The 21,142-nt window shown below is 39.9% G+C and overlaps 1 protein-coding gene across 2 annotated transcripts in view; it reads left to right on the plus strand.

The window, feature by feature from the left end:
- Nucleotides 1-21,142, plus strand: part of ATP7A (ATPase copper transporting alpha) — a 137,151-nt gene that overhangs the window by 38,068 nt on the left and 77,941 nt on the right. Inside the window, exon 2 of one of the 2 annotated variants that reach the window (XM_003135200.5) lies at nucleotides 13,360-13,500. The exons of the other annotated variant lie outside the window; for it this stretch is intronic. Within the exon in view, the coding sequence (XP_003135248.1) occupies nucleotides 13,381-13,500 (120 nt within the window). The 5' untranslated portion in view covers nucleotides 13,360-13,380. The remainder of the gene's footprint in view (nucleotides 1-13,359; nucleotides 13,501-21,142) is intronic. 2 annotated transcript variants of the gene reach the window in all.

Below are 21,142 nucleotides of genomic sequence, written 5' to 3' on the forward strand. Positions count from 1 at the left end.
TCATAATATGGTTGAAAAGTAGCTGACACATTTTAATGTCAAATAGTTGAGTCCCACTTCCCTCTTCTTTCCAGAGATAAAAATGGCCTTGTCTGAGGCAAGAGGAGTTTCACCCATATAAAAACATTTTTCTCCCTTTAGTATATTACTGACAGGGCAGCAAATGTTCAGACCTTGGTGGAAAAGCACCTCGTTACTTGAGGTCTTTTTTTTTTTTTTTTCCTTTTTAGGGCTGCACCGTGGCATATGGAGGTTCCCAGGCTAGGGGTCCAATTGGAGCTACGGCTGCTGGCCTACGCCACAGCCACAGCAATGTCAGATCCTAACCGTGTCTGTGAACTACACCACAGCTCACAGCAATGCTGGATCCTTAACCCACTGAACAAGGCCAGGGATCGAACCTGAAACCTCATGGTTACTAGTCGGATTCGTTTCTGCTGCACCACAGTGGGAACTTTGAGGTCTGTTTCTTAGTTTTTTGTTTAACTTGTCTTCCCACCTGTGTGCATTGCAGGGTAACAACATTTTTCTTTTTTTAAAAAAATGTGGTCTAATCAACATTTAAAGTATTTTTTATTTTTTGATTTTAATTTTTTGGCAATACGTGCATTATGAGGAAGTTCCTGTGACAGGGATGGAACCTGCGCCACAGCAGCAACCTGAGCCATAGCACTAACTAAAGTCATATCCTTAACCCTCTGAGCCACCAGGGAATGCCTTACCATTTTTTTTGGTCTTTTTTTTCTTTTGTCTTTTTAGGGCTGCACCTACGGCATATGGAGGTTCCAAGGCTAGGGGTCAAATCAGAGCTGTAGCTGCTGGTCTACACCACAGCCACAGCAACGCCAGATCTGAGCACATCTTGACCTACACCACAGCTCACGGCAATGCTAGATCCTTAACCCACTGAGTGAGGCCAGGGCTCGGACCTGCGACCACATGGTTGCTAGTCAGATTCGTTTCCACTGAGCCATGATGGGAACTCTCCAGTTATATGTATATCTAATTGAATATGTATATATTCTTTTTCAGATTTTTTTCCATTATAGGTTATTTTAAGATATTGAGTATAGTTTCCTGTGTTATATAATAGGTCCTATTGTTTACCTGTTTTCTGTTTTATTTATGATTGTGTCTATATGTTAATCCAAAACTCATGATTTATCCCTCCCCCCTTCTCCTTTGGTAACCGTAAGTTTGTTTTCTGTGTCTGTGAGTCTGCTTCTGTTTTGTAAATAAGTTCTTTTGTATCATTTTTTAATTTTTAAATTTTTTTTTGTCTTTTTGCTATTTCTTGGGCTGTTCCCGCGGCATATGGAGGTTCCCAGGCTAGGGGTCGAATCGGAGCTGCAGCCACTGGCCTACGCCAGAGCCACAGCAACGCGGGATCCGAGCCGCGTCTGCAACCTCCACCACAGCTCACGGCAACGCCGGATCCTTAACCCACTGAGCAAGGGCAGGGACCGAACCCGCAACCTCATGGTTCCCAGTCGGATTCGTTAACCACTGTGCCACGACGGGAACTCTTGTATCATTTTTTTAGATTCCACATGCAAGTGATACATGATATTTGTCTTTCTCTGACTTACTGCACTTAATATGATAATCTCTAGGTCCATCCATATTGCTGCAAATGGTTTTATTTCATACTTTTTTATGACTGAGTAATATTCCATTGTACATCATACCTTTTTTTTGGTCTTTTCTAGGGCTGCACCCACGGCATATGAAGGTTCCCAGGATAGGGGTCTAATCAGAGCTGTAGCCACTGGCCTACGCCAGAGCCACAGTAACGTGGGATCCGAGCTGCGTCTGCAACCTACACCACAGCTCATGGCAACGCTGGATCCTTAATCCACTGAGCAAGGCCAGGGATTGAACCAGCAACTTCATGGTTCCTAGTCGGATTCGTTAACCACTGAGCCACGACGGGAACTCCCTGTACATCATACTTTTAATTGACAAATATTCCCTTGTACATATATCAGATCTTCTTTATTCAGTCATCTGTTGATAAACATTTAGGTTGCTCCAAGTCTTGGCTATTGTAAATAGTGCTGCTATATATCTTTTCAAATTAGAGTTTTCTTCACATATATGCCTATGAGTGGGATTGTGCTTTGCTGGCCATTTTCGTGACTTTAGGACTAAGCATCACCTCTTACAAAAGAGCTGTCCCAGTGACAACAATATAGATATTTCAGATTCCTATAGCATTGCAGAGTTGACAAAACTTCTATATACATCAATTTTACAACAATCCTGCAATGTAAATAAGGTAGTAGCCTCCTTTTAAAATTAAGGAAACTAAAAATAAATAAATAAATATAATTAAGGAAACTAGGAGTTCCTGTTGTGGCTCAGTGATTACAAACCTGACTAGTATCTATGAGGATTTGAGTTCAATCCCATGGCCTTGCTTAGTGGGTTAAGGATCCCGAGTTGCTGAGAGCTGTGGGGTAGGTCGCAGATGCAGCTCAGATTCCAAGTCGCTGTTGGATCCTGAGTTGCTGTGGCTGTGTCATAGGCCATCAGCTACAGCTCCGATTCGACCCCTAGCCTGGGAAACGCCATATGCTCTGGGTGTGGCCCTAAAAAGAAAAAAAAATTAAATTAAATTAAGGAAACTAACACTCAGACTTACCAATGCTCATACAGCTGATTCAAGCTGGAGTCCAGAGCTTAAGGAGTAGGAGTAGGGTAAGGAAGATGCTTGAAAAATATTGTTACCCTTTAGGTCTTTAGGCCTTCTGTTGCCCAGATGGCCTTTAGGCACATGAAAAGATGCTCAATATCAGTAATTATTAGAGAAATGCAAATCAAAACTACAATGACGTACCACTTCACACTAGTCAGGATGGCAGTCATTAAAAAGTCTACGAACAGGGGTTCCTGTGTGGCTCAGCAGGTTAAGAACCTGACAAAGTACCTATGAAGATGTTGGTTCAATCCCTGGCCTCACCCAGTGGGTTAAGGATCCAGCATTGTCTCTACAGTAGCTTGGGCTGCTGCTGAGTCATGGTTTTGATTCTGAGCCCTGTGCAGTAGGTTAAGGATCTGGTATTACCACAGCTGGCCTGGGAACTTACGTATGCCGTGGGTGCAAATAAAAAAAAAACACACCTAAAATAATAGAGTTACTATATGATCTTATTGTTGTCACTAGGACAGCTCTTTTGTAAGAGGTGATGATTAGTCCTAAAGTCACAAAAATGGCCAGCAAAGCACATTACCTTTTCCTAATTTGAATGTTTTGTCCTCTTTTGACCTTACTAGTTTGTCTTAAGTATTGACTCCTAATCTTTTGGGAATGGTCAAATGGAAAGAACAATTATGTTTTGAAACATACTTGTCTACTACAGCTGTTTCATCTGAAATCTTAGTCCTCTGTTTGTATAATGACAGTTGTCTGATGAAAGAGATTAGACACTCAGTATTTTGAAAACAAGTTAAAGAATAAGATCAATCTTCATTTTAAAAGTTTACACAATTTAAGCAAGATGTATTATATAACATAATAAAGAAGCTGATGCTTTCCCTTTTTGTTTTCAATTTATTAGGTGGTAGATTTTATTTTATTTTGTTTTTACTTTTTTTGCTTTTTAGGGCCGCACCCTCTGCATATGGATATTCCCAGGCTAGGCTGCCAGCCTGCGCCATAGCCACAGCAATGCCAGATCTGAGCTGCATTTGCGACCTACACCACAGCTCATGGCAACACCGGATCGTTAACCCACTGAGCAAGGCCAGTGAGTGAACCCACCACCTCATGGTTCCTAGTCCGATACACTTCCTCTGTGCCACAATGGGAACTCCCCAGGTGGTAGATTTGAAATAAAAGCAAATGAGTAGGAAAAAACTAAGTATAAAATTTAAAAATAAAAAAAATTAAATTGGAGTTCCCGTCATGGCGCAATGGTTAACGAATCCGACTAGGAACCATGAGGTTGCGGGTTCGATCCCTGCCCTTGCTCAGTGGGTTAACGATCCGGCGTTGCCATGAGCTGTGGTGTAAGTCGCAGACACGGCTCGGATCCTGTGTTGCTGTGGCTGTGGTGTAGGCTGCCAGCTACAGCTCCGATTGGACCCCTAGCCTGGGAACCTCCATATGCCGCAAAAAGACAAAAAAAAAAAAAAAGAAAAAAATTAAATTGATATTTGCCCTGGATATCTACCCAGGCTATATCTACCCTGAAGGCAACTAGTTCAATGTTGTTTGCATAGCTAGAAATCACCAATTTGTTAATAAAACAGGGGTGCTTTTTTAGTTCTGGTATAAAAGACTGAGTGATTTTTTATATGTTTATATGTTTATCATTGGTCTCAATTATTTCAATTTTGGCAATTTTTCTCAATTTCTGCACATTCACTATATTTTTTTCTTCTTTATTTCCTCTTGAAGTAGGCTGTTTTTTTTTTTAAATATTTCTTCTACATCTTTTCTGGGATATAACTGACAAATAGAAATTGTATATATTTAAAGTGTACAATGAGATACTTTGATATACATATATAGTGTGATATGATTACTGCAATGAAGCTCATTAATATATCACCTCATAGTTACCATTTTTTGTTGTTGTTGAGAACAATGAAGATTTCTTTTAGCAAGTTTCAAGTATACAATACAGTATTAATAACTCTAGTCATCATGCTGTACATTAGATCTCCAGAGTTTATTCATCTTGCATGACTGAAACTCTGTACCCTTCGACCAACATTTCCTTATTTCCCCCACTCCTCAGCCTCTGATAACCAGCATTCTAGTCTCTGCTTTTAAGGGTTTGACTTTTTAGATTGCACATGTAAGTGAGATCATGAAGTTTTTGTCTTTCTTTGTCTGGCTTATTTCACTTAGCATAATGTGCTCTGGGCTCATTCATTCATTTTCTTTTTAAATATTTTTTTTTAGGTTTTAATTTTTTCTATTATAGTTGATTTACATTGTTCTGTCAATTTCTGCTGTATAGCAGAGTGACCTAGTCATATATGCATTGATATATATATATAATATATTCTTTTTCTCATATGCTCCATCATGTTCCATCACAAGTGACTAGATATAGTTGCTGTGCTATACAGCAGGATCTCATTGCTTATCCGCTTAAAAATTCTTGTAATGAAATAACCTAGGCCTACAGGGTATAGGGAGCCCTGTAGCATATGTGTGTATCCACTACTCAGCCTTTTAAACTAACACTACTATATATGTGTGCATACAAAACCAACATATGGTATTGTTTTACAGTTTTTTGGGGAGCCGTGCCTGTGGCATGTGGAAGTTCCTGGGCCAGGGATGGAACCTGCACCATGTCAGTGACCCGAGCTGCTGCAGTGACAATGCTGGCTCCTTAACCCATTGAGCCACAAGAGAACTCCTGTTTTACATTTTTAGACTTTTGTATCTTTCTGAAACTTTTTATTTCCTTGACTATGTTTATGATATTTAGCCACTTTGCTACTTGTAGTTTTAGTTCAGAGTTTCTCAGCCTCTGTTCTTTTGACATTTGGGGCTGAATAATTCTTTGTTGTGAGGACCTTTTTTATCCATTATAAGATGTTTGGCGATATACCTGGCTTCTACCCACTAGATGCCCATTGCACATTCCCCCTCCCCCGTGCCCAGTGGTGATAACCAAAAATGTCTCCAGATATTGCCAGAAGTCTCTTTGGTGGGGAAATCTCCCCTCTTCCCAGTGAGAACCACTAGTTTAGTTCATTTTAACTACAAGGTCGTGCTCCACTGTATATATACCACCATCTATTTTTCCATTTTCCAGTTGATAGACATTAAGGTTATTCCAGAGTTTCTTTTTGCAGTGAGTATTCTTATTTATTGTTCCTTGTACACAAGTGAGACTTTCTTTAGGGTACTATGCCTTCTAGCATATGGGTATCTCCAACTCTATCAGATATAGCCAACCAGGTTCCATAATGGTTATACTAATTTGCACTCTAATCTGCTGAATTAAGAGAGATTCTATTGTTTCGCATTCTCTTTAATACTTGGCAAATTGTCACATTTTGACATTTTTGCCTACCTGATGAGTGTAAATGACATTCATTGTGATTTTAATTTGCATTTCCTCGATTAATGTAGTGATCACAAATTAACCAGGTAGGAGTTCCTGTTGTGGCTTGGTGATAATGAACCTGACTAGTATCCATGAAGATGTGGGTTCGATTCCTGGCACTCCTGAGTGGGTTAAGGCTCTGGCATTGCCATGAGCTGTGGTGTAGGTTGCAGATGTGGCTTGGATCTGGTGTTGTTGTGGCTGTGGTATAGGCTGGCAGCTGCAGCTCTGATTCAACCCCTAGTCTGGGAACTTCCATATGCTGCAGGTGTGGCCCTAAAGAGAGAAATAAATAAATAAGTAAGTAAGTAAATAAAGCTTTAAAAAATTATCCAGATAGAGCTATATCCAAAAAAGAATTTTAAAAAGAATTAAAATTTACTATGTAATTTATTAAGAATCCAGAAACCTTTCTCAAATTATGAGGACTAATTATTTAGGAGGGATTTAAAAATAATGTTTGAGCTTCGTGATCAGCTTTAAGAAGTGGTTTGGAATAGTCAGACTTCATACATGTCATGTTTGTTTGTACTCAACTTCTGCAGTTTGTTTCCAAACCAGAGCTGGTGATCTAGTCATAATACTGTTCTTCCTCTTAGAAAATGTTATTACTGATGGTGATTGCCATCTGTATCTAGGGAGTGGCTGAAAATACTTTAATAACTGGAAGTTATTTCCCTCAGTATTATTGGATGCTCATTTTCTCAGAGTCACCTCATTACTAATAGCTGCCTGCCAGATTTGTTTGATTTTGTTATCTTCCTTAAGCCTACATTTTTTCTGTACCATATGAAATTGTAATGAGAAAACTCTGTTTTCTCAGTCATTCTGCTAAATGCAGTGGGAGGTTACAAAAGATGTTGCTTTTACTTATCTTTGAGACATTTAAAATTCAAAAGATGGAAATAACATAAATAACACATATCACAAAATCAGAGTTGTGTGTGTCTTTTATTTATTTTATTTTTTAGTTTTTTTGTCTTTTGTCTTTTTAGTGCTGCACCGGCGACATATGGAGGTTCCCAGGCTGGGGGTCTAATCGGAGCTACAGCTGCCAGCCTATGCCAGAGCCACAGCAACATGGGATTCGAGCCACATCTGCAACCGACACCACAGCTCACAGCAATGCCGGATCCTTAACCCACTGAATGAGGCCAGGGATCAAACCCACAACCTCATGGTTCCTAGTCGGATTCATTAACCACTGAGCCACGACGGGAACTCCTGTGTGTCTTATACTTTATTTTTATTTTTTATTAAAGTATAGTTGATTTACAATGTTGCGTCAGTTTCTGCTATATAACAAAGTGACTCGGTCATATATGTAATATTAAAATAATACTAAAATTTAAATTAAAATTAAACTAATATTAAAAAAAGAATAAATTTCCATCACGGTCTATCCCAGGAGATTGGATATAGTTTGTGTGTTATATTTTATATATAAAATATGTTTATATAGGAGTTCCCGTCGTGGCGCAGTGGAAATGAATCTGACTAGTGTCCATGAGAACTCAGGTTCGATGCCTGGCCTTGCTCAGTGGGTTAAAGATCTGGCATTGCCATGAGCTGTGGTGTAGGTCACAGATGCAGCTCAGATCCCACATTGCTGTGACTGTGGTGTAGGCTGGCAGCAATAGCTCCGATTAGATCCCTAGCCTCGGGTGCAGCCCTAAAAAAATAAAAAATAAAAAAGTTTATATATAAAATGTTTATTTAAAAGAGTAGCATGAGGAGTTCCCATTGTGGCTCAGTGGTTAACGAATCTCACTAGGAACCATGAGGTTGCAGGTTCGATCCCTGGCCTTGCTCAGTGGGTTGAGGATTTGGCGCTGTCACAGACTCGGCTCAGATCCTGAGTTGCTGTGGCTGTGGCATAGGCCAGTGGCTACAGCTCCGATTAGACCCCTAGCCTGTGAACCTCCATATGCTGTGGGTGTGGCCCTAGAAAAGACCAAAAAGAAAAAAAAAAAAGTAGTATGAGGGAGATGGAAATCCCCTGCGGTTTTGAGTGTAAGGTCCAATTTGAGTTTAGTTTTGAAGAAAAAGATGCAGGTGAATTATGAAGGCAGAAGAAATACATATTAGTCATAGATGATTTGACCTCCTCTTTTTTTTAGGGCCACACCTGTGGCATATGAAGATTCCCAGGCTAGGGCTGAATCAGAGCTGTGGCCGCTGGCCTATGCCACAGCCACATGCCAGATCTGAGCCTCATCTGTGACTTACACCACAGCTCATGGCAACGCCAGATCCTTAACCCAGTGATCAAGGCCAGGGATCAAACCTGCAATCTCATGGCTGCTAATCAAATTCGTTTCCACCGAGCCACGACGGAACCCCTGACTTGACATCCTTAAATTAGAATGTAGTGGGAAAAGTAGCTATATTAATATAATTTTCATTTGTGCTCAGCATTTCTTTCTTCCCCAGTACATATTTCCAGGGTGAATTATCCAGTCACTTTAGAAGTGCCTTTCTCCTTAACTAGTCTCTCAGTTCCTCAATAAGCCTGAGAGATGCGCCAACATTTTGGTCTGGGGCATGCTCCATAATAAAACTGTAGTTAAGTTTAACATTCCTAACTAACCAGGTAAACTAGCTTTTATCTACTGAGTGTATTCTATTCCAAAAGTTTATTACCAGTTCTGTTTTTTGAACTTGACAGTTTCTTATAGAACAATTTGGTCAGTTTTGGTAATGTACCTAGATCGGCCCTCAAAAGCCCCATTTTTTTTTTTTTTTTTGTCTTTTTTGCCATTTCTTGGGTCGCTCCCACAGCATATGGAGGTTCCCAGGCTAGGGGTCTAATCAGTAATCAGCTGTAGCCACTGGCCTACGCCAGAGCCACAGCAGCACGCCAGATCCTAGCCGATTCTTCGACCTACACCACAGCTTACGGCAATGCGGGATCCTTAACCCACTGAGCAAGGTCAGGGATGGAACCCGAAACCTCATGGTTCCTAGTTGGATTCGTTAACCACTGTGCCACCACGGGAACTCCAAAAGCCTCATTTTGACCCACAACATATCTGAGCCATGTAGGTACTAAATCTGTGTTCTGACCTGGAGGCAGGCAGCCATGTATTGAAAAGGAAAGAGGAAGCATCTCCTTTTTTTGGCACAGGGCTAATGGTAGGCAAAATTTTGATAGGAGCTGTTTTTGTTTTGCTTGGGGTTTTTTTAGATATTACTGAAGTATAGTTGACTTACAATATTGTATTAAGTTTCAGGTGTAGAGCAAAGTGAATCAGTTGTACATATACAGGATTTTTTTTTTTTTTTTTAGGCTGCGCGTGCAGCGTGTAAAAGTTCCTAGGCCAGGGATTGAGCCTGCGCCACGGCTGTGATCCAAGTTGCAGCAGTGAAAGTGCTGAAACCTTAACCCACTGTGCCACCAGAGAACTCCCAGGATCTTTTTGTTTTAGACATTATTCTCCTCCCTTTTCATGCCTTTTACTACTTTCCAGTGACCCTTTCCCTGGTCCCTAAAGCCTTCATGCTTGCCATAAGTACCCCACCTTGGAGTTCACCTGGGCCCCTTGAGTTCCCTACATCCCAAGGATCCTTTGCTCACAATTACCTGCTTTTCCTGTCCCATCTGGGCTTCTGTTCTATTGTAGTAAATAATTTTACATAGTAGGAAATCTTAATCCAGCTATCAGTGCCTTAAACTATCAAAAAGGAGTTTGTATTTTAAAAAGTGGATACAGGAGTTCCTATGTGGCTTAGCAGGTATTGCTCGGACAGTGCTCAGATCTAGCATTGTCACTGTAGTGATTCGGGTCACTGCTGTGTCTCTGGTTCAGTCCCTGGCTGGGGAGCTTCTGCATGCCATGGGGCGTGGGCCAAAAAATAAATTCAATAAAGTGTGGATAGAATGTCTACTAAGACAACTGACCTAGATTCTTTAAAAGATTACTTCATGGGAGTAAAGAGATATGGGGGAAAGGCTGTTCTAGATGAAGTGAGACAAAAGAGATACAACCAAAAGCAGAGTGTGAATCTTGTCTAGATTCTGATTTGGAAAAAATGAAAGCTGTAAAGGGTGTTCTTGGAACATTTGGGAAAATTTAAATAGAGAATTTGTATTAAAGGGAGTTCCCATTGTGGTGCAGCGGAAATGAATCCAACTAGGAATCATGAGGTTGAAGGTTCAATCCCTGGCCTCGCTCAGTGGGTTAAGGATCTGGAGTTGCTGTGAGCTGTGGTGTAGGTTGCAGATGCGGCTGGGATCTGGTGTTGGTGTGGCTGTGGTGTAGGCCAGCAGCTGCAGCTCCGATTAGACCCCTAGCCTGGGAACCTCCATATGCCATGAGTATGGTCCTAAAAAGACACATGACAAAAGAAAAAAAGAATTTGTATTAGAGGATATAGAATGATTAATTTTCTTAGCCGTGATAATAGTATTGTGGCTCTGCAGGAGTTGTTATTCTTTGGAAATGTATGCTGAAAAATTAGGATCTCTTAAACTTACAAATAGTTTAGAAAAATATAATAGAGGAGATTTAGCAAAATGTCAACAGTTGTTGAATTCATGCAGAGGATATACAGATAGATCTTCATTGTACTATTTAGCTTTTATGTGTGATTGAAAAGGGAAGGTATTCATTGGTATAATACCCTTTAAATTGTAAAATTTCATGCAATGGAGAATTCAGGCAATATGGAGAACATCTTTTTGAGCTGGAGTAGCTAGTTCTGGCTCCTCTAAACTAATTCAATTCTACTACTTCCTCCCTGTTCCACTTGTCATTCATTCAGAGATTCACATTTTGTCCTATTAGCAGCAGATCCTCTGGCTAGAGGAAGGAAGATAGAGTTTCTCATGGCAATGTCATCTTATTTTACATATAGATTGTTAGCCATAGATTACCAGAATGTGAAAATCTTTGGCAGCATGGTTCATTAGAGATCCTTATTTTTTGACTTTGACTAAAGACTGTTTCAAGTCATTAAGAAAAAAAATCAGACAAACTGTATTCTTTTATATTGAATAGATATTCTAAGTCTCTTCATGTGAAAAGGTGGAAATTTAATACTCATTTCATAAGAATCAGTTTACATAACTGAATTGTTCAGTAGTGCATTTGAAATAGCTTTAGCTCTAGTTTTAAAAGTAAATAACAAGGAGTTCCTGTTGTAGCTCAGTGGTCAATGAATCCAACTAGGAACCATGAGGTTGCCCGTTCCATCCCTGGCCTTGCTCAGTGGGCTAAGGATCCCGCGTTGCCATGAGCTGTGGTGTAGGTTGAAGAATCGGCTAGGATCTGGCGTGTTGCTGTGGCTGTGGCAGGCGGCTACAGCTCCCATTAGACCCCTAGCCTGGGAACCTCCATATGCCGCAGGAGCGGCCCAAGAAATGGCAAAAAGACAAAAAAAAAAGTAAATAACAAAACATAGACTAATAATTATGAATCTATTTCAGATCATATTGTGCTATAAATTACAGTCATTCTGGAGTTCCCATTGTGGTCTGCACTAGTGGAAATGAATTTGACAAGTATCCATGAAGATGCGGGGTCATCCCTGGCCTTGTTCAGTGGATCAGGGATCCGGTGTCACTGTGAGCTGTGGTGTAGTTCGAAGATGCAGCTTGCATCCCACATTGCCTTGGCTGTGGTGTAGGCCAGTAGCTGCAGCTCTGATTTGACCCCTAGCCTGGGAACTTCCATATGCTGAGGGTGTGGCCCTAAAAAGCAAAAAAAAAAAAAAAAAAAAACCCGAAAAACCTACAGTTGTTCTATAGTTAGTGCTCATTGAAACTAAGACTGAGGGAGTTCCCGTCGTGGCGCAGTGGTTGACGAATCCGACTAGGAACCATGAGGTTGTGGGTTTGATCCCTGCCCTTGCTCAGTGGGTTGACGATCCGGTGTTGCCGTGAGCTGTGGTGTGGGTTGCAGACGCGGCTCGGATCCTGCGTTGCTGTGGCTCTGGCGTTGGCCAGTGGCTGCAGCTCCGATTCGACCCCTAGCCTGGGAACCTCCATATACCATGGGAGTGGCCCAAGAAATAGCAAAAAAAAGAAAAAGAAATTATGAATAAAGAAAATGTGATATATATATATATATATATATACACATTATTTAGCCATAAAAAAGAAGAAATTCCTGCCACTTGTGACAACAACATGCATGGACTCCGAAGGCATTATGCTAAGTGAAATAAATCTGAATGAGAAAGACAAATAAAATAAAATGCATTCACTTTTATGTGGAATCTAAAAAAACCTGAGCTGATAGACAAAGAGAACAGGTGAACGTGTTAACCGGAGGTTGAGGGTGGGGAGCAGGCAAAATGGATGAAGGTGGTTAAATGGTATAAACTTCCAGTTTTAACAATATTGTATATTTGAAGATTGCTAAGAGAGTGAATCTTGAAAGTTCTCATCATAAGAAATAACACTGTAACTATTTATGGTGATGGATTATAGTGGTAAGTATTTTGCAGTATATACATATATATATCAAGTCATATTGAACACAGAAGCTAATGCAAGATAATATGTTGATTATAACTTAATAAAATGGCAATTTGATGTGATTCAAACTGATATCAACGAAAATACAGATTCCTGCCTTCATGGAATTTTCATTTTAGTGGGAAGTATATTAGTTAGTTATTGCAGTGTAACAAAATATTCCAAACTTCAGTGGCTTAGAACAATTATTATATCATAGTTTCTTTCTTTTATTTTATAATGATTTTTATTTTTTCCATTATAGCTGGTTTACTATCATATCACAGTTTCTGTGGGTAATTATGGGAGTGGTTTAGCTGGGTGGTTTTGGCTCAAAGTTCTCTCCTGAGGTTTTAAGTTTATGTCAGCTGAGGCTTAACTGAGTCTGAAGGATCAACTTCCAAAACAGTTCACTCACCTGGTTATTGTCAGGAGGCCTCGTACCTTTGCTGGTTATTGACAGAAGACCTCAATTTCTCACTATGTGAACCTCTCTGTGAAGCTGCTTGAGTGTGCTTGTTACATGGCAGGTGGCTTCCCCCAGGTGAAGTGATTCAAGAGAGAGGATGAGGTGGTTAGTGGAAGAATCATTAGGAAGATTAGATCTGAGTAAAGAGAAGTTAGATAAGCAGATATCTAAGAGAAAAAAGTCCTAAACCAAGGGAATAGCCTAACACAAAGGCCCTGAGGTGGGGGGTAAAATGAGGTGAGAGAAAGGAATGCTGACCATATTTTATTAGTAGTGTATTTTTAGTCAGGGAGGTGGGAATGTTGGGGAAGGATTACTTCCATGGCTGAAATTCATGAATTCATTGTTTCTAATAGGAAAGTAAAGAAGTAAACGAAATGGACCTAAATATGAGTGTGAATTCTGTCACCATCTGTGTTGAGGGGATGACATGTAGTTCCTGTGTTTGGACCATTGAACAGCACATTGGAAAACTGAATGGTGTACATCACATTAAAGTAAGTTACTCTTTGGAAATTAGTAAAGTCAAATGACGTTGACTGGAACTCTTCTGGGAAATTACTATAACACAGAACCAGACACAATGACATGTTTGGCATAAAGACTATCATACTTCTAAACTTGAAGCTAAAAATAAATTTTCTTTGGCTTATTATCTTTTATTTTAAAAGTAAGAAATTATATATTTTTAAAATTTAAGGGAGTTCCCGTTATGCCTCAGTGGTAAAGAACCCGACTAGTATCCATGAGGATGCGGGTTCAATCCCTGGTCTTGCTCAGTGGGTTAAGAATCCCGTGTTGCCATGAGCTGTGGTGTAGGTCGAAGTTGCGGCTTGGATCTGGTGTTGCTATGGTTGTGTAGGCTGGCAGCTGCAGCTCCAGTTCAACCCCTAGCCTGTGAATGTCCATGTGCCATGGGTGCAGCCCTAAAAAGACAAAAAAATTTTTTTAAAACATCCGAAGATGGAATCTTGACATTATGGTTATGTATTTATTGCTTTATACTTTATAAGCATATAGATGCTGATAGACTTTTTATTACTCTTAATCTCATATTGGGATTGCTGAATCATATGGTAGTTATATATTTAGTTTTCTGAGGAACCCCCATATGTTTTCCACAGTGGTTGTACCAATTACATTCCCACCAACAGTGTGGGAGGGTTCCCTTTTCTCCACATCCTCTCCAGCATTTGTTATTTGTAGACTTGTTAATGGTGGTCATTCTGACTGGTGTGAGGTGGTACCTTATTGTAGTTTTCATTTGTATTTCTCTAATAATTAGTGATGTTGAGCACTTTTTCATGTGCCTGTTGGCCATCTGTATGTCTTCTTTGGAGACATGTCTATCCAGGTCTTCTGCCCATTTTTCAATTGGGTTGTTTGGTTTTTTGTTGTTGTTGAGTTATATGAGCTGTTTGTATATTTTGGAGATTAAGCCCTTGTTAGCTGCATCGTTTGCAACTATTTTCTCTTATTCTGTGGGTTGTGTCTTTTTTTTTTTAATGGTTTGCTGGGCAAAAGCTTCTAAGTTTGATTAGGTCTCATTGGTTTCTTTTTCTTTTTATTTCTATTGCTTTGGGAGTCTGACCTAAGACAACATTTGTAACAGTTTATATCAGAGACTGTTTTGCTTATGTTCTCTTCTAGGAGTTTTATGGTTTCCTGTCTTACATTTTAGTCTTTAAGCCATTTTGAGTTTATTATTGTACATGGCGTGAGAGTTTGTTCTAGATCGATTGATTTGCATGCAGCTGTCCAGTTTTCCCAGTACCACTTGCTGAAGAGACTTTTTCCCTTTTTTTTTTTTTTTTTTGGTTTTTTTGCCTTTTCTAGGGCCGTTCCTATGGCATGTGGAGGTTCCCAGGCTAGGGGTCCAATCGGAGCTGTAGCCGCTGGCCTATGCCACAGCCACAGCAACACGGGATCCGAGCTGCGTCTGCAACCTACACCACAGCTCACGGCAATGCTAGATCCTTAACCCACTGAACAAGGCCAGGGATGGAACCCAAAACCTCATGGTTCCTAGTCGGATTCATTAACCACTGCACCATGATGGGAACTCCCTTTTTCCCATTTTAAAAAATATTCTTACTTCCTTTGTTGAGAATTAATTGTTGATAGGTGTCTGGGTTTTTTTCTGGGCTCTCTATTCTGTACTACTGCTGATCCGTATGTCTGTACCACACCATCTTGATTACTGTAGGTTTATAATATTGTATGAAATCTGGGAGAGTTATGCCTCCTGCTTGTCCCCCCCCCCCCAGGATTGCTTTGGCAATTCTTAGTCTTTTATGGTTCCATATAAATTTTTGGGTTATTTGTTCTAGTGCTGTGAAAAATATCATAGGTAGTTTGATAGGGATTGCATTGAATCTGTACATTGCTTTGGTAGTATGGCCATTTTAACAATATTCTTCCAATCCAGGAGCATGGAATATCTTTCCATTTCTTTGAATCCTCTTTAACTTCCTTGATTAAAGATGTATAGTTCTGAGTGTATAAGTCTTTCACCTCCTTGGTCAAGTTTATTCCTAGGTATTTAATTTTGGGGGGTGTGACTTTTAAAGGTATTTTTTAAATTCTTTTTCTAATATTTCATTGTTAGTATACAGAAATGCAACTGATTTTTGAATGTTAATCTTGTATCCTGCTGCGGCACCTGTGGCATGTGGGAGTTCCCAGGGCTGGGGGTGAAACTGGAGCTGCAGGTGCTGGCCTGTGCCACAGCCACAGCAACTTTAGATCTGAGCTTCACCTGCTACCTACACCACAGCTTGTGGAAATGCCATATCCTTAACCCACTGAGTGAGGCCTGGGGTTGAAACTCTGTCCTCACAGACACTATATCGGGTTCTTCACCTACTAAGCCACAATTCAAACTCTGAATGTTAATCTTTTATCTTGCTACTTTGCTGAATTTGGTGATCAGATCTAGTAGTTTTTGTGTGGAGTCTTTCTGTATGTAGTATCATGTCATCAGCATATGTGATATTTTACCTCTTCCCTTCCAATTTGGATACCTTTTATTTCTTTTGTTTGTCTGATTGCTGTGGCTAGGACTTCTAATACCATGTTGAATAAAAGTGGTGAGAGTGGGCATCCTTGTCTATTCCAGATTTTAGCAGAAAGGCTTTCAGCTTTTCTCTGTTGAGTATAATGTTGGCTGTGGGTTTGTCATAAATGGCATTTATTATGTTGAGATATGTTCCCTCTGTACCTACTTAAGTAAGAGTTTTTATCATGAATGGACATTGATTTTTTTTTTTGCAAAGGAGAAAAAAATAGCTTTATTGTTTTGCAGGCAATGGAGCAGCAGGCTAATGCCCTAAAGACTGTGTCTTTCCTTGGGAGGGATTAAGAAGTGGTTTTATAGGAGTTTCCATTGTGGCTCAGGGAATTAAGAATCCAGCTAGTAGCCATGAGGATGCAGGTTCGACCCCTGGCCTCACTCAATGGGTTGAAGGATCCAGCATTGTTTCAAGCTGCAGTATAGGTCACAGATGTGGCTTGGATCTGGCGTTGCTGTGGCTGTGGTGAAGACTGGCAGCTGCAGCTCTGATTTGACCCCTAGCCTGGGAGTTTCCATATGCCACAGGTGAGGCCCTGAAAAGAAAAAAAGTAGTTTTATAGTTTCAGGGTAGAGAATAGGGCCACAGATAAGGATCAGGGTAGATGCAAGCTTTCATTCTTCTTCAAAGTTCATGTTTAGTGGCCCCAGGTCTGGCTCTGGTGGTCCTCCTCTCTGGTTTTCATTTGTTGGGGGTTTTAGTTTTGCATAAAAGCTCAAAGATATTGTTATGTACATTCCTTGAAAAGGAACCAGGACTCTGCCCAAAGGCTGCACTATTGTTTCTTGACTGCTCCTCCCTTGTCTCTGCATCAGTTCCCTTCCCTGATTAGCAACTCTTTGACCTGCACTTTGGAACTCTGGGAATGTCATGGAGGCTGAAACTTCTTCCCTAAGAATAAGAAGTGGGGGACACAGAAAGGCTTGTGCCCAGGAGCCCCACAGGGCCCTGCTTGGTTCCATTCCCCCCTTTTCTTTGATACTCCTCAATCTTGAGGAGAACAGATGTTAGACAAGAAAGGGAATGCTTATTTTGGATAGAGATGTTAATCATAAAATCGCACAGGAACTCAGTTTTAGGGGTATTTGGTTTTAAATTCTCTTTTCTGTTTTATCTTCCCCAAGTCTTTTTAGGGAACTGGGCAGTGACCACTCTGGCTACTTCCTGATGAAAAGGGGCATAGTCCTGCCTCAGTTTGGTGAATGGATACCAAATTAGAAACACTCCTGAGTTCCAAGGCCTATATGATTAAGATCTCAATCCCTTGATCTGCCATTTTGGTACAACAGACCTAGTTAGGAGAAGGAGAGACAACTGGAACTTTAATAGACAAAATAGATCTCATTCCCTGAGGAATTCAGGAAAATAAGACTGAAACTTAGTCTGGAACTGGCACTTTGGGAAGACTTGCTACAGTCAGTTTTCTTATTCTACCTAAGAAGCTTTTAACTTTGGATGCAGCATTAATATATACATAACAGAAGCTAGTGCCCACTACACGTGTTAACTCTTTTTGTTGATAGTTGACCTAAAGCAATTTCATTATCTAAAAATAGAATAGTTATCAGAGGATACCTTGAAACCTTCAGGTTGCAGCTAACAGTTGCCAGCAGACATTGCTTTGAGAATGGCTGCTAGCATCCTAATTCTGACACAGCTCAGAAAACTCCAGTTCTTAGGAATATAGGAATGTGTCTGAAATATGTAACAGCCAGAGCAGATGTGCAATGCATGTCTGAAAGGCCACAAAGCAGGCCAATTTGGTTAGTAAAGTTTAAGATAATGCCACGTATAATAAGCCAGTGACTTTCTCATACCTCAGTAAGTGCAGATTTTTTCCCATCATTTCCCCTTTCAATTGTAGATCCTTCAATAGAAAACATTGGTGATCAAAATATCTATCCCTCATGCCAGAGTGATTCAGCTGCTTGCTCAGGTGTAGATCATGTCCCTTGGTGCTAGACCTCTTTCATATTTTCCTAGTTAGTCCACATTGGGGAAAAACTGGTCAGGTATCATGAACAAACTCGAAGGTATGTTAATGAGGAAATGCTTTATAGGTCATACATTTTATCACTTAAACTCAATTGTCATACAAGCATTATATGTGTGCTTTAACAGTAGACCCAAAGCAAGCAGTGGTATATCATGAGTAGTTATTATGTCATAATTCCACTAGATAATTTTCTTTTTTTTCTGAACATCAAGGCAAAATTATGGCTAACACAATATCTTTCATAAATACAATATACAGTTAACAGAACTAGAATTTCACATCTATTGAAACATAATCTTTTTCTCTAAAATAGCCTCATCTCCGTTGAACGCAGACAAATCAAGTCTAATTTGTTTCCAAAATAAGTCTGCTCCATTGACTACAAAATAAGTCTGCTCCTTCACATTGGCTGTGGTATAATTCCTCAGGAGTCTCAGACTAACTTTCTGAAAGATCTCTCAAGGCCAGGAAAGCCATGCCAAAGGCTTGCCACCAGATTCTGCCTTGGATTTTTTTTTTCTAGAAGTCCCCAAAATATCAAGATTCCTGCACATACCTGGAGGCAGTCTTTCCTGTTCCTTTCTGAGCACCATATAAGTCTGCTCAGAACCCAAAAGTTTCTGATTTCTGGAGGGACCAGGAAGAGAGAAAAGAAAATTATTTCAATTTAATCCACAGAGGTGTAATTTGCTAAATTTCTCTAAGTCATAGGTAGCTTGAGGGGAAGGTCTTCCCTATGTCTGGAAAACACAAATCAAAACCAGTTAATATCCCTGATGAAATAAACCATAGACTTTATGAACAGTATTTACCAGTTCATTCAGTAACTAATCCATTGTTACCTGCTTTATGAAGCCATCAGATTTTCCATTAGGATTTTAACCTAATTCAGCGGTATTATTTGAAATTTATCTAAGACCTGTACTTGTAAACCTTCTTGAAAATGAAGCACTTTTGCAAAAGCATCAGAGTACAACAATGACAGAAAGACGTAAAAGGCATGGTTAAACATATTAAAATATAATCAGTATACTCCTGCTGTATAGCACTGGGAACTATATCTACTCATGGAGCATGATGAAGGATAATGTATATATGTATGTGTGACTGGGTCATTTTGCTATACAGTAGAAAATTGACAGAACACTTTAAATCAGCTATAATGGAAAAAATAAGTCATTTAAAAAATGTAATCAATATAAAGAAATTTGGTTACAATAACCAGAATTATGACTGATAACCTCATATACTAGGATATATCCAAATTTTAGAAATGTAATAAAATTTGTAGAGTGTCTATATTAATAATATTTATCCACAGTATAATCTAAGTAGGTTTGTGGCTCCTGTGAAAATGCTCTCCATGTATTTTAATGTACCAAATAATGCTGATTAATTTAGTATTCTGAGATGCTTTGGGGTTTCCCTGGAGCATCCCAGAGTTAGCTGGAAGTCAAAAAACTTTAATTAAAAATTGATATCTGGGGAGTTCCCGTCGTGGCGCAGTGGTTAACGAATCCGACTAGGAACCATGAGGTCGCGGGTTCGGTCCCTGCCCTTGCTCAGTGGGTTAACGATCCGGCGTTGCCGTGAGCTGTGGTGTAGGTCGAAGACGCGGCTCGGATCCCGCGTTGCTGTGGCTCTGGTGTAGGCCAGTGGCTACAGCTCCGATTCGATCCCTAGCCTGGGAACCTCCATATGCCGAAGGAGCGGCTCAAGAAATAGCAACAACAACAACAAAAACAACAACAACAACAAAAAGACAAAAGACAAAAAAAAAAAATTGATGTCTGGGAAGTTTGTCAAAGTTTTGAAATACTTGGTCATATATCATAGGTCACTGTGAGACAATATATATTCCTTCACCAAAGTTACTAGAGATCTCAAAAGCAATCACAGATCACTTAAAGTCAAAGACCTCACGCAATCTCTTATTAAAAGTAGCATTCCAAGAAATCTGTTCTCTTAACAGAGAGTAACCAAATTCAAGTCTTGTAGCAGCTTGCTTTTGACAGTAAAATTTTCTTAACTCTAATCTAAATCTAGCCAATCTTGACCATCTGTAAGCCTTCCATCACTTTCTGGATTCTGGATCACATGAACTTGGAATTGATTCTGGCCATTTACTTTCTGTATTTTTGAGAATTTATGTGAGCACTTAATATTTTTAAGCCAATTAAGTAGAGCTCACTTACAAATTAATTTTTATAATACCATGCAAAGATAAAGACAAAGAGAATGCACACATAAACATACAGACAGACCTAACCAGAGATCTCATAGCTTCATTTTCTAAGCTTATTTATAAATCACATATCAACATATACAACTCACTGGTTTATAAATAACAGTTGTCATGGGCCCATATCTATAGGTCATTCAGTTTGTCAGACTTTCCTAGGGTACTATCAGATGGAACTGGAAAAGCCCTTTCCATGTTGAGTTGAATTAAACACTCGTGCACAAAGCTGAGTGCAAATCACTTATTCATTCCTCTGCATTATTCATTCTGATGTTCAATGACTTAACTCAGCTTTCATCTCTGCAAATGAATTTTCTAACATTTTTCGCTCCCCCTTATAGTTTCTGATTCCTTTTTAAAGTAATCTATGTTATTGTTGATATCCATTCTTTTTTTTTTTTTTTTTTTGTCTTTTTGCTATTTCTTGGGCCGCTCCCACGGCATATGGAGTTTCCCAGGCTAGGGGTCTAATCGGAGCTGTAGCTGCCAGCCTACGCCAGAGCCACAGCAACGCGGGATCCGAGCCGCGTCTGCAACCTACACCACAGCTCATGGCAACGCCGGATCGTTAACCCACTGAGCAAGGGCAGGGATCGAACCCACAACCTCATGGTTCCTAGTCAGATTCGTTAACCACTGCGCCACGACGGGAACTCCGATATCCATTCTTAACTCCTTCAGTATTTTCATTACCTACATTTTTTTTTTCTTTTTAGGGCCACACCCACGGCATATGGAGGTTCCCAGGCTAGGGGTCCAATCAGAGCTACAGCCGTACATCACAGCCACAGCAACATCAGATTCGAACTGCCAGAACCTTAACCTACTGA

The sequence above is a fragment of the Sus scrofa genome, chromosome X, assembly GCF_054392235.1.
Source record: "Sus scrofa isolate SSC_HxYL_T2T_F1_AM1 chromosome X, Sscrofa_HxYL_maternal_Yorkshire_Landrace_v2.0, whole genome shotgun sequence".
NCBI lineage: Eukaryota > Metazoa > Chordata > Mammalia > Artiodactyla > Suidae > Sus > Sus scrofa.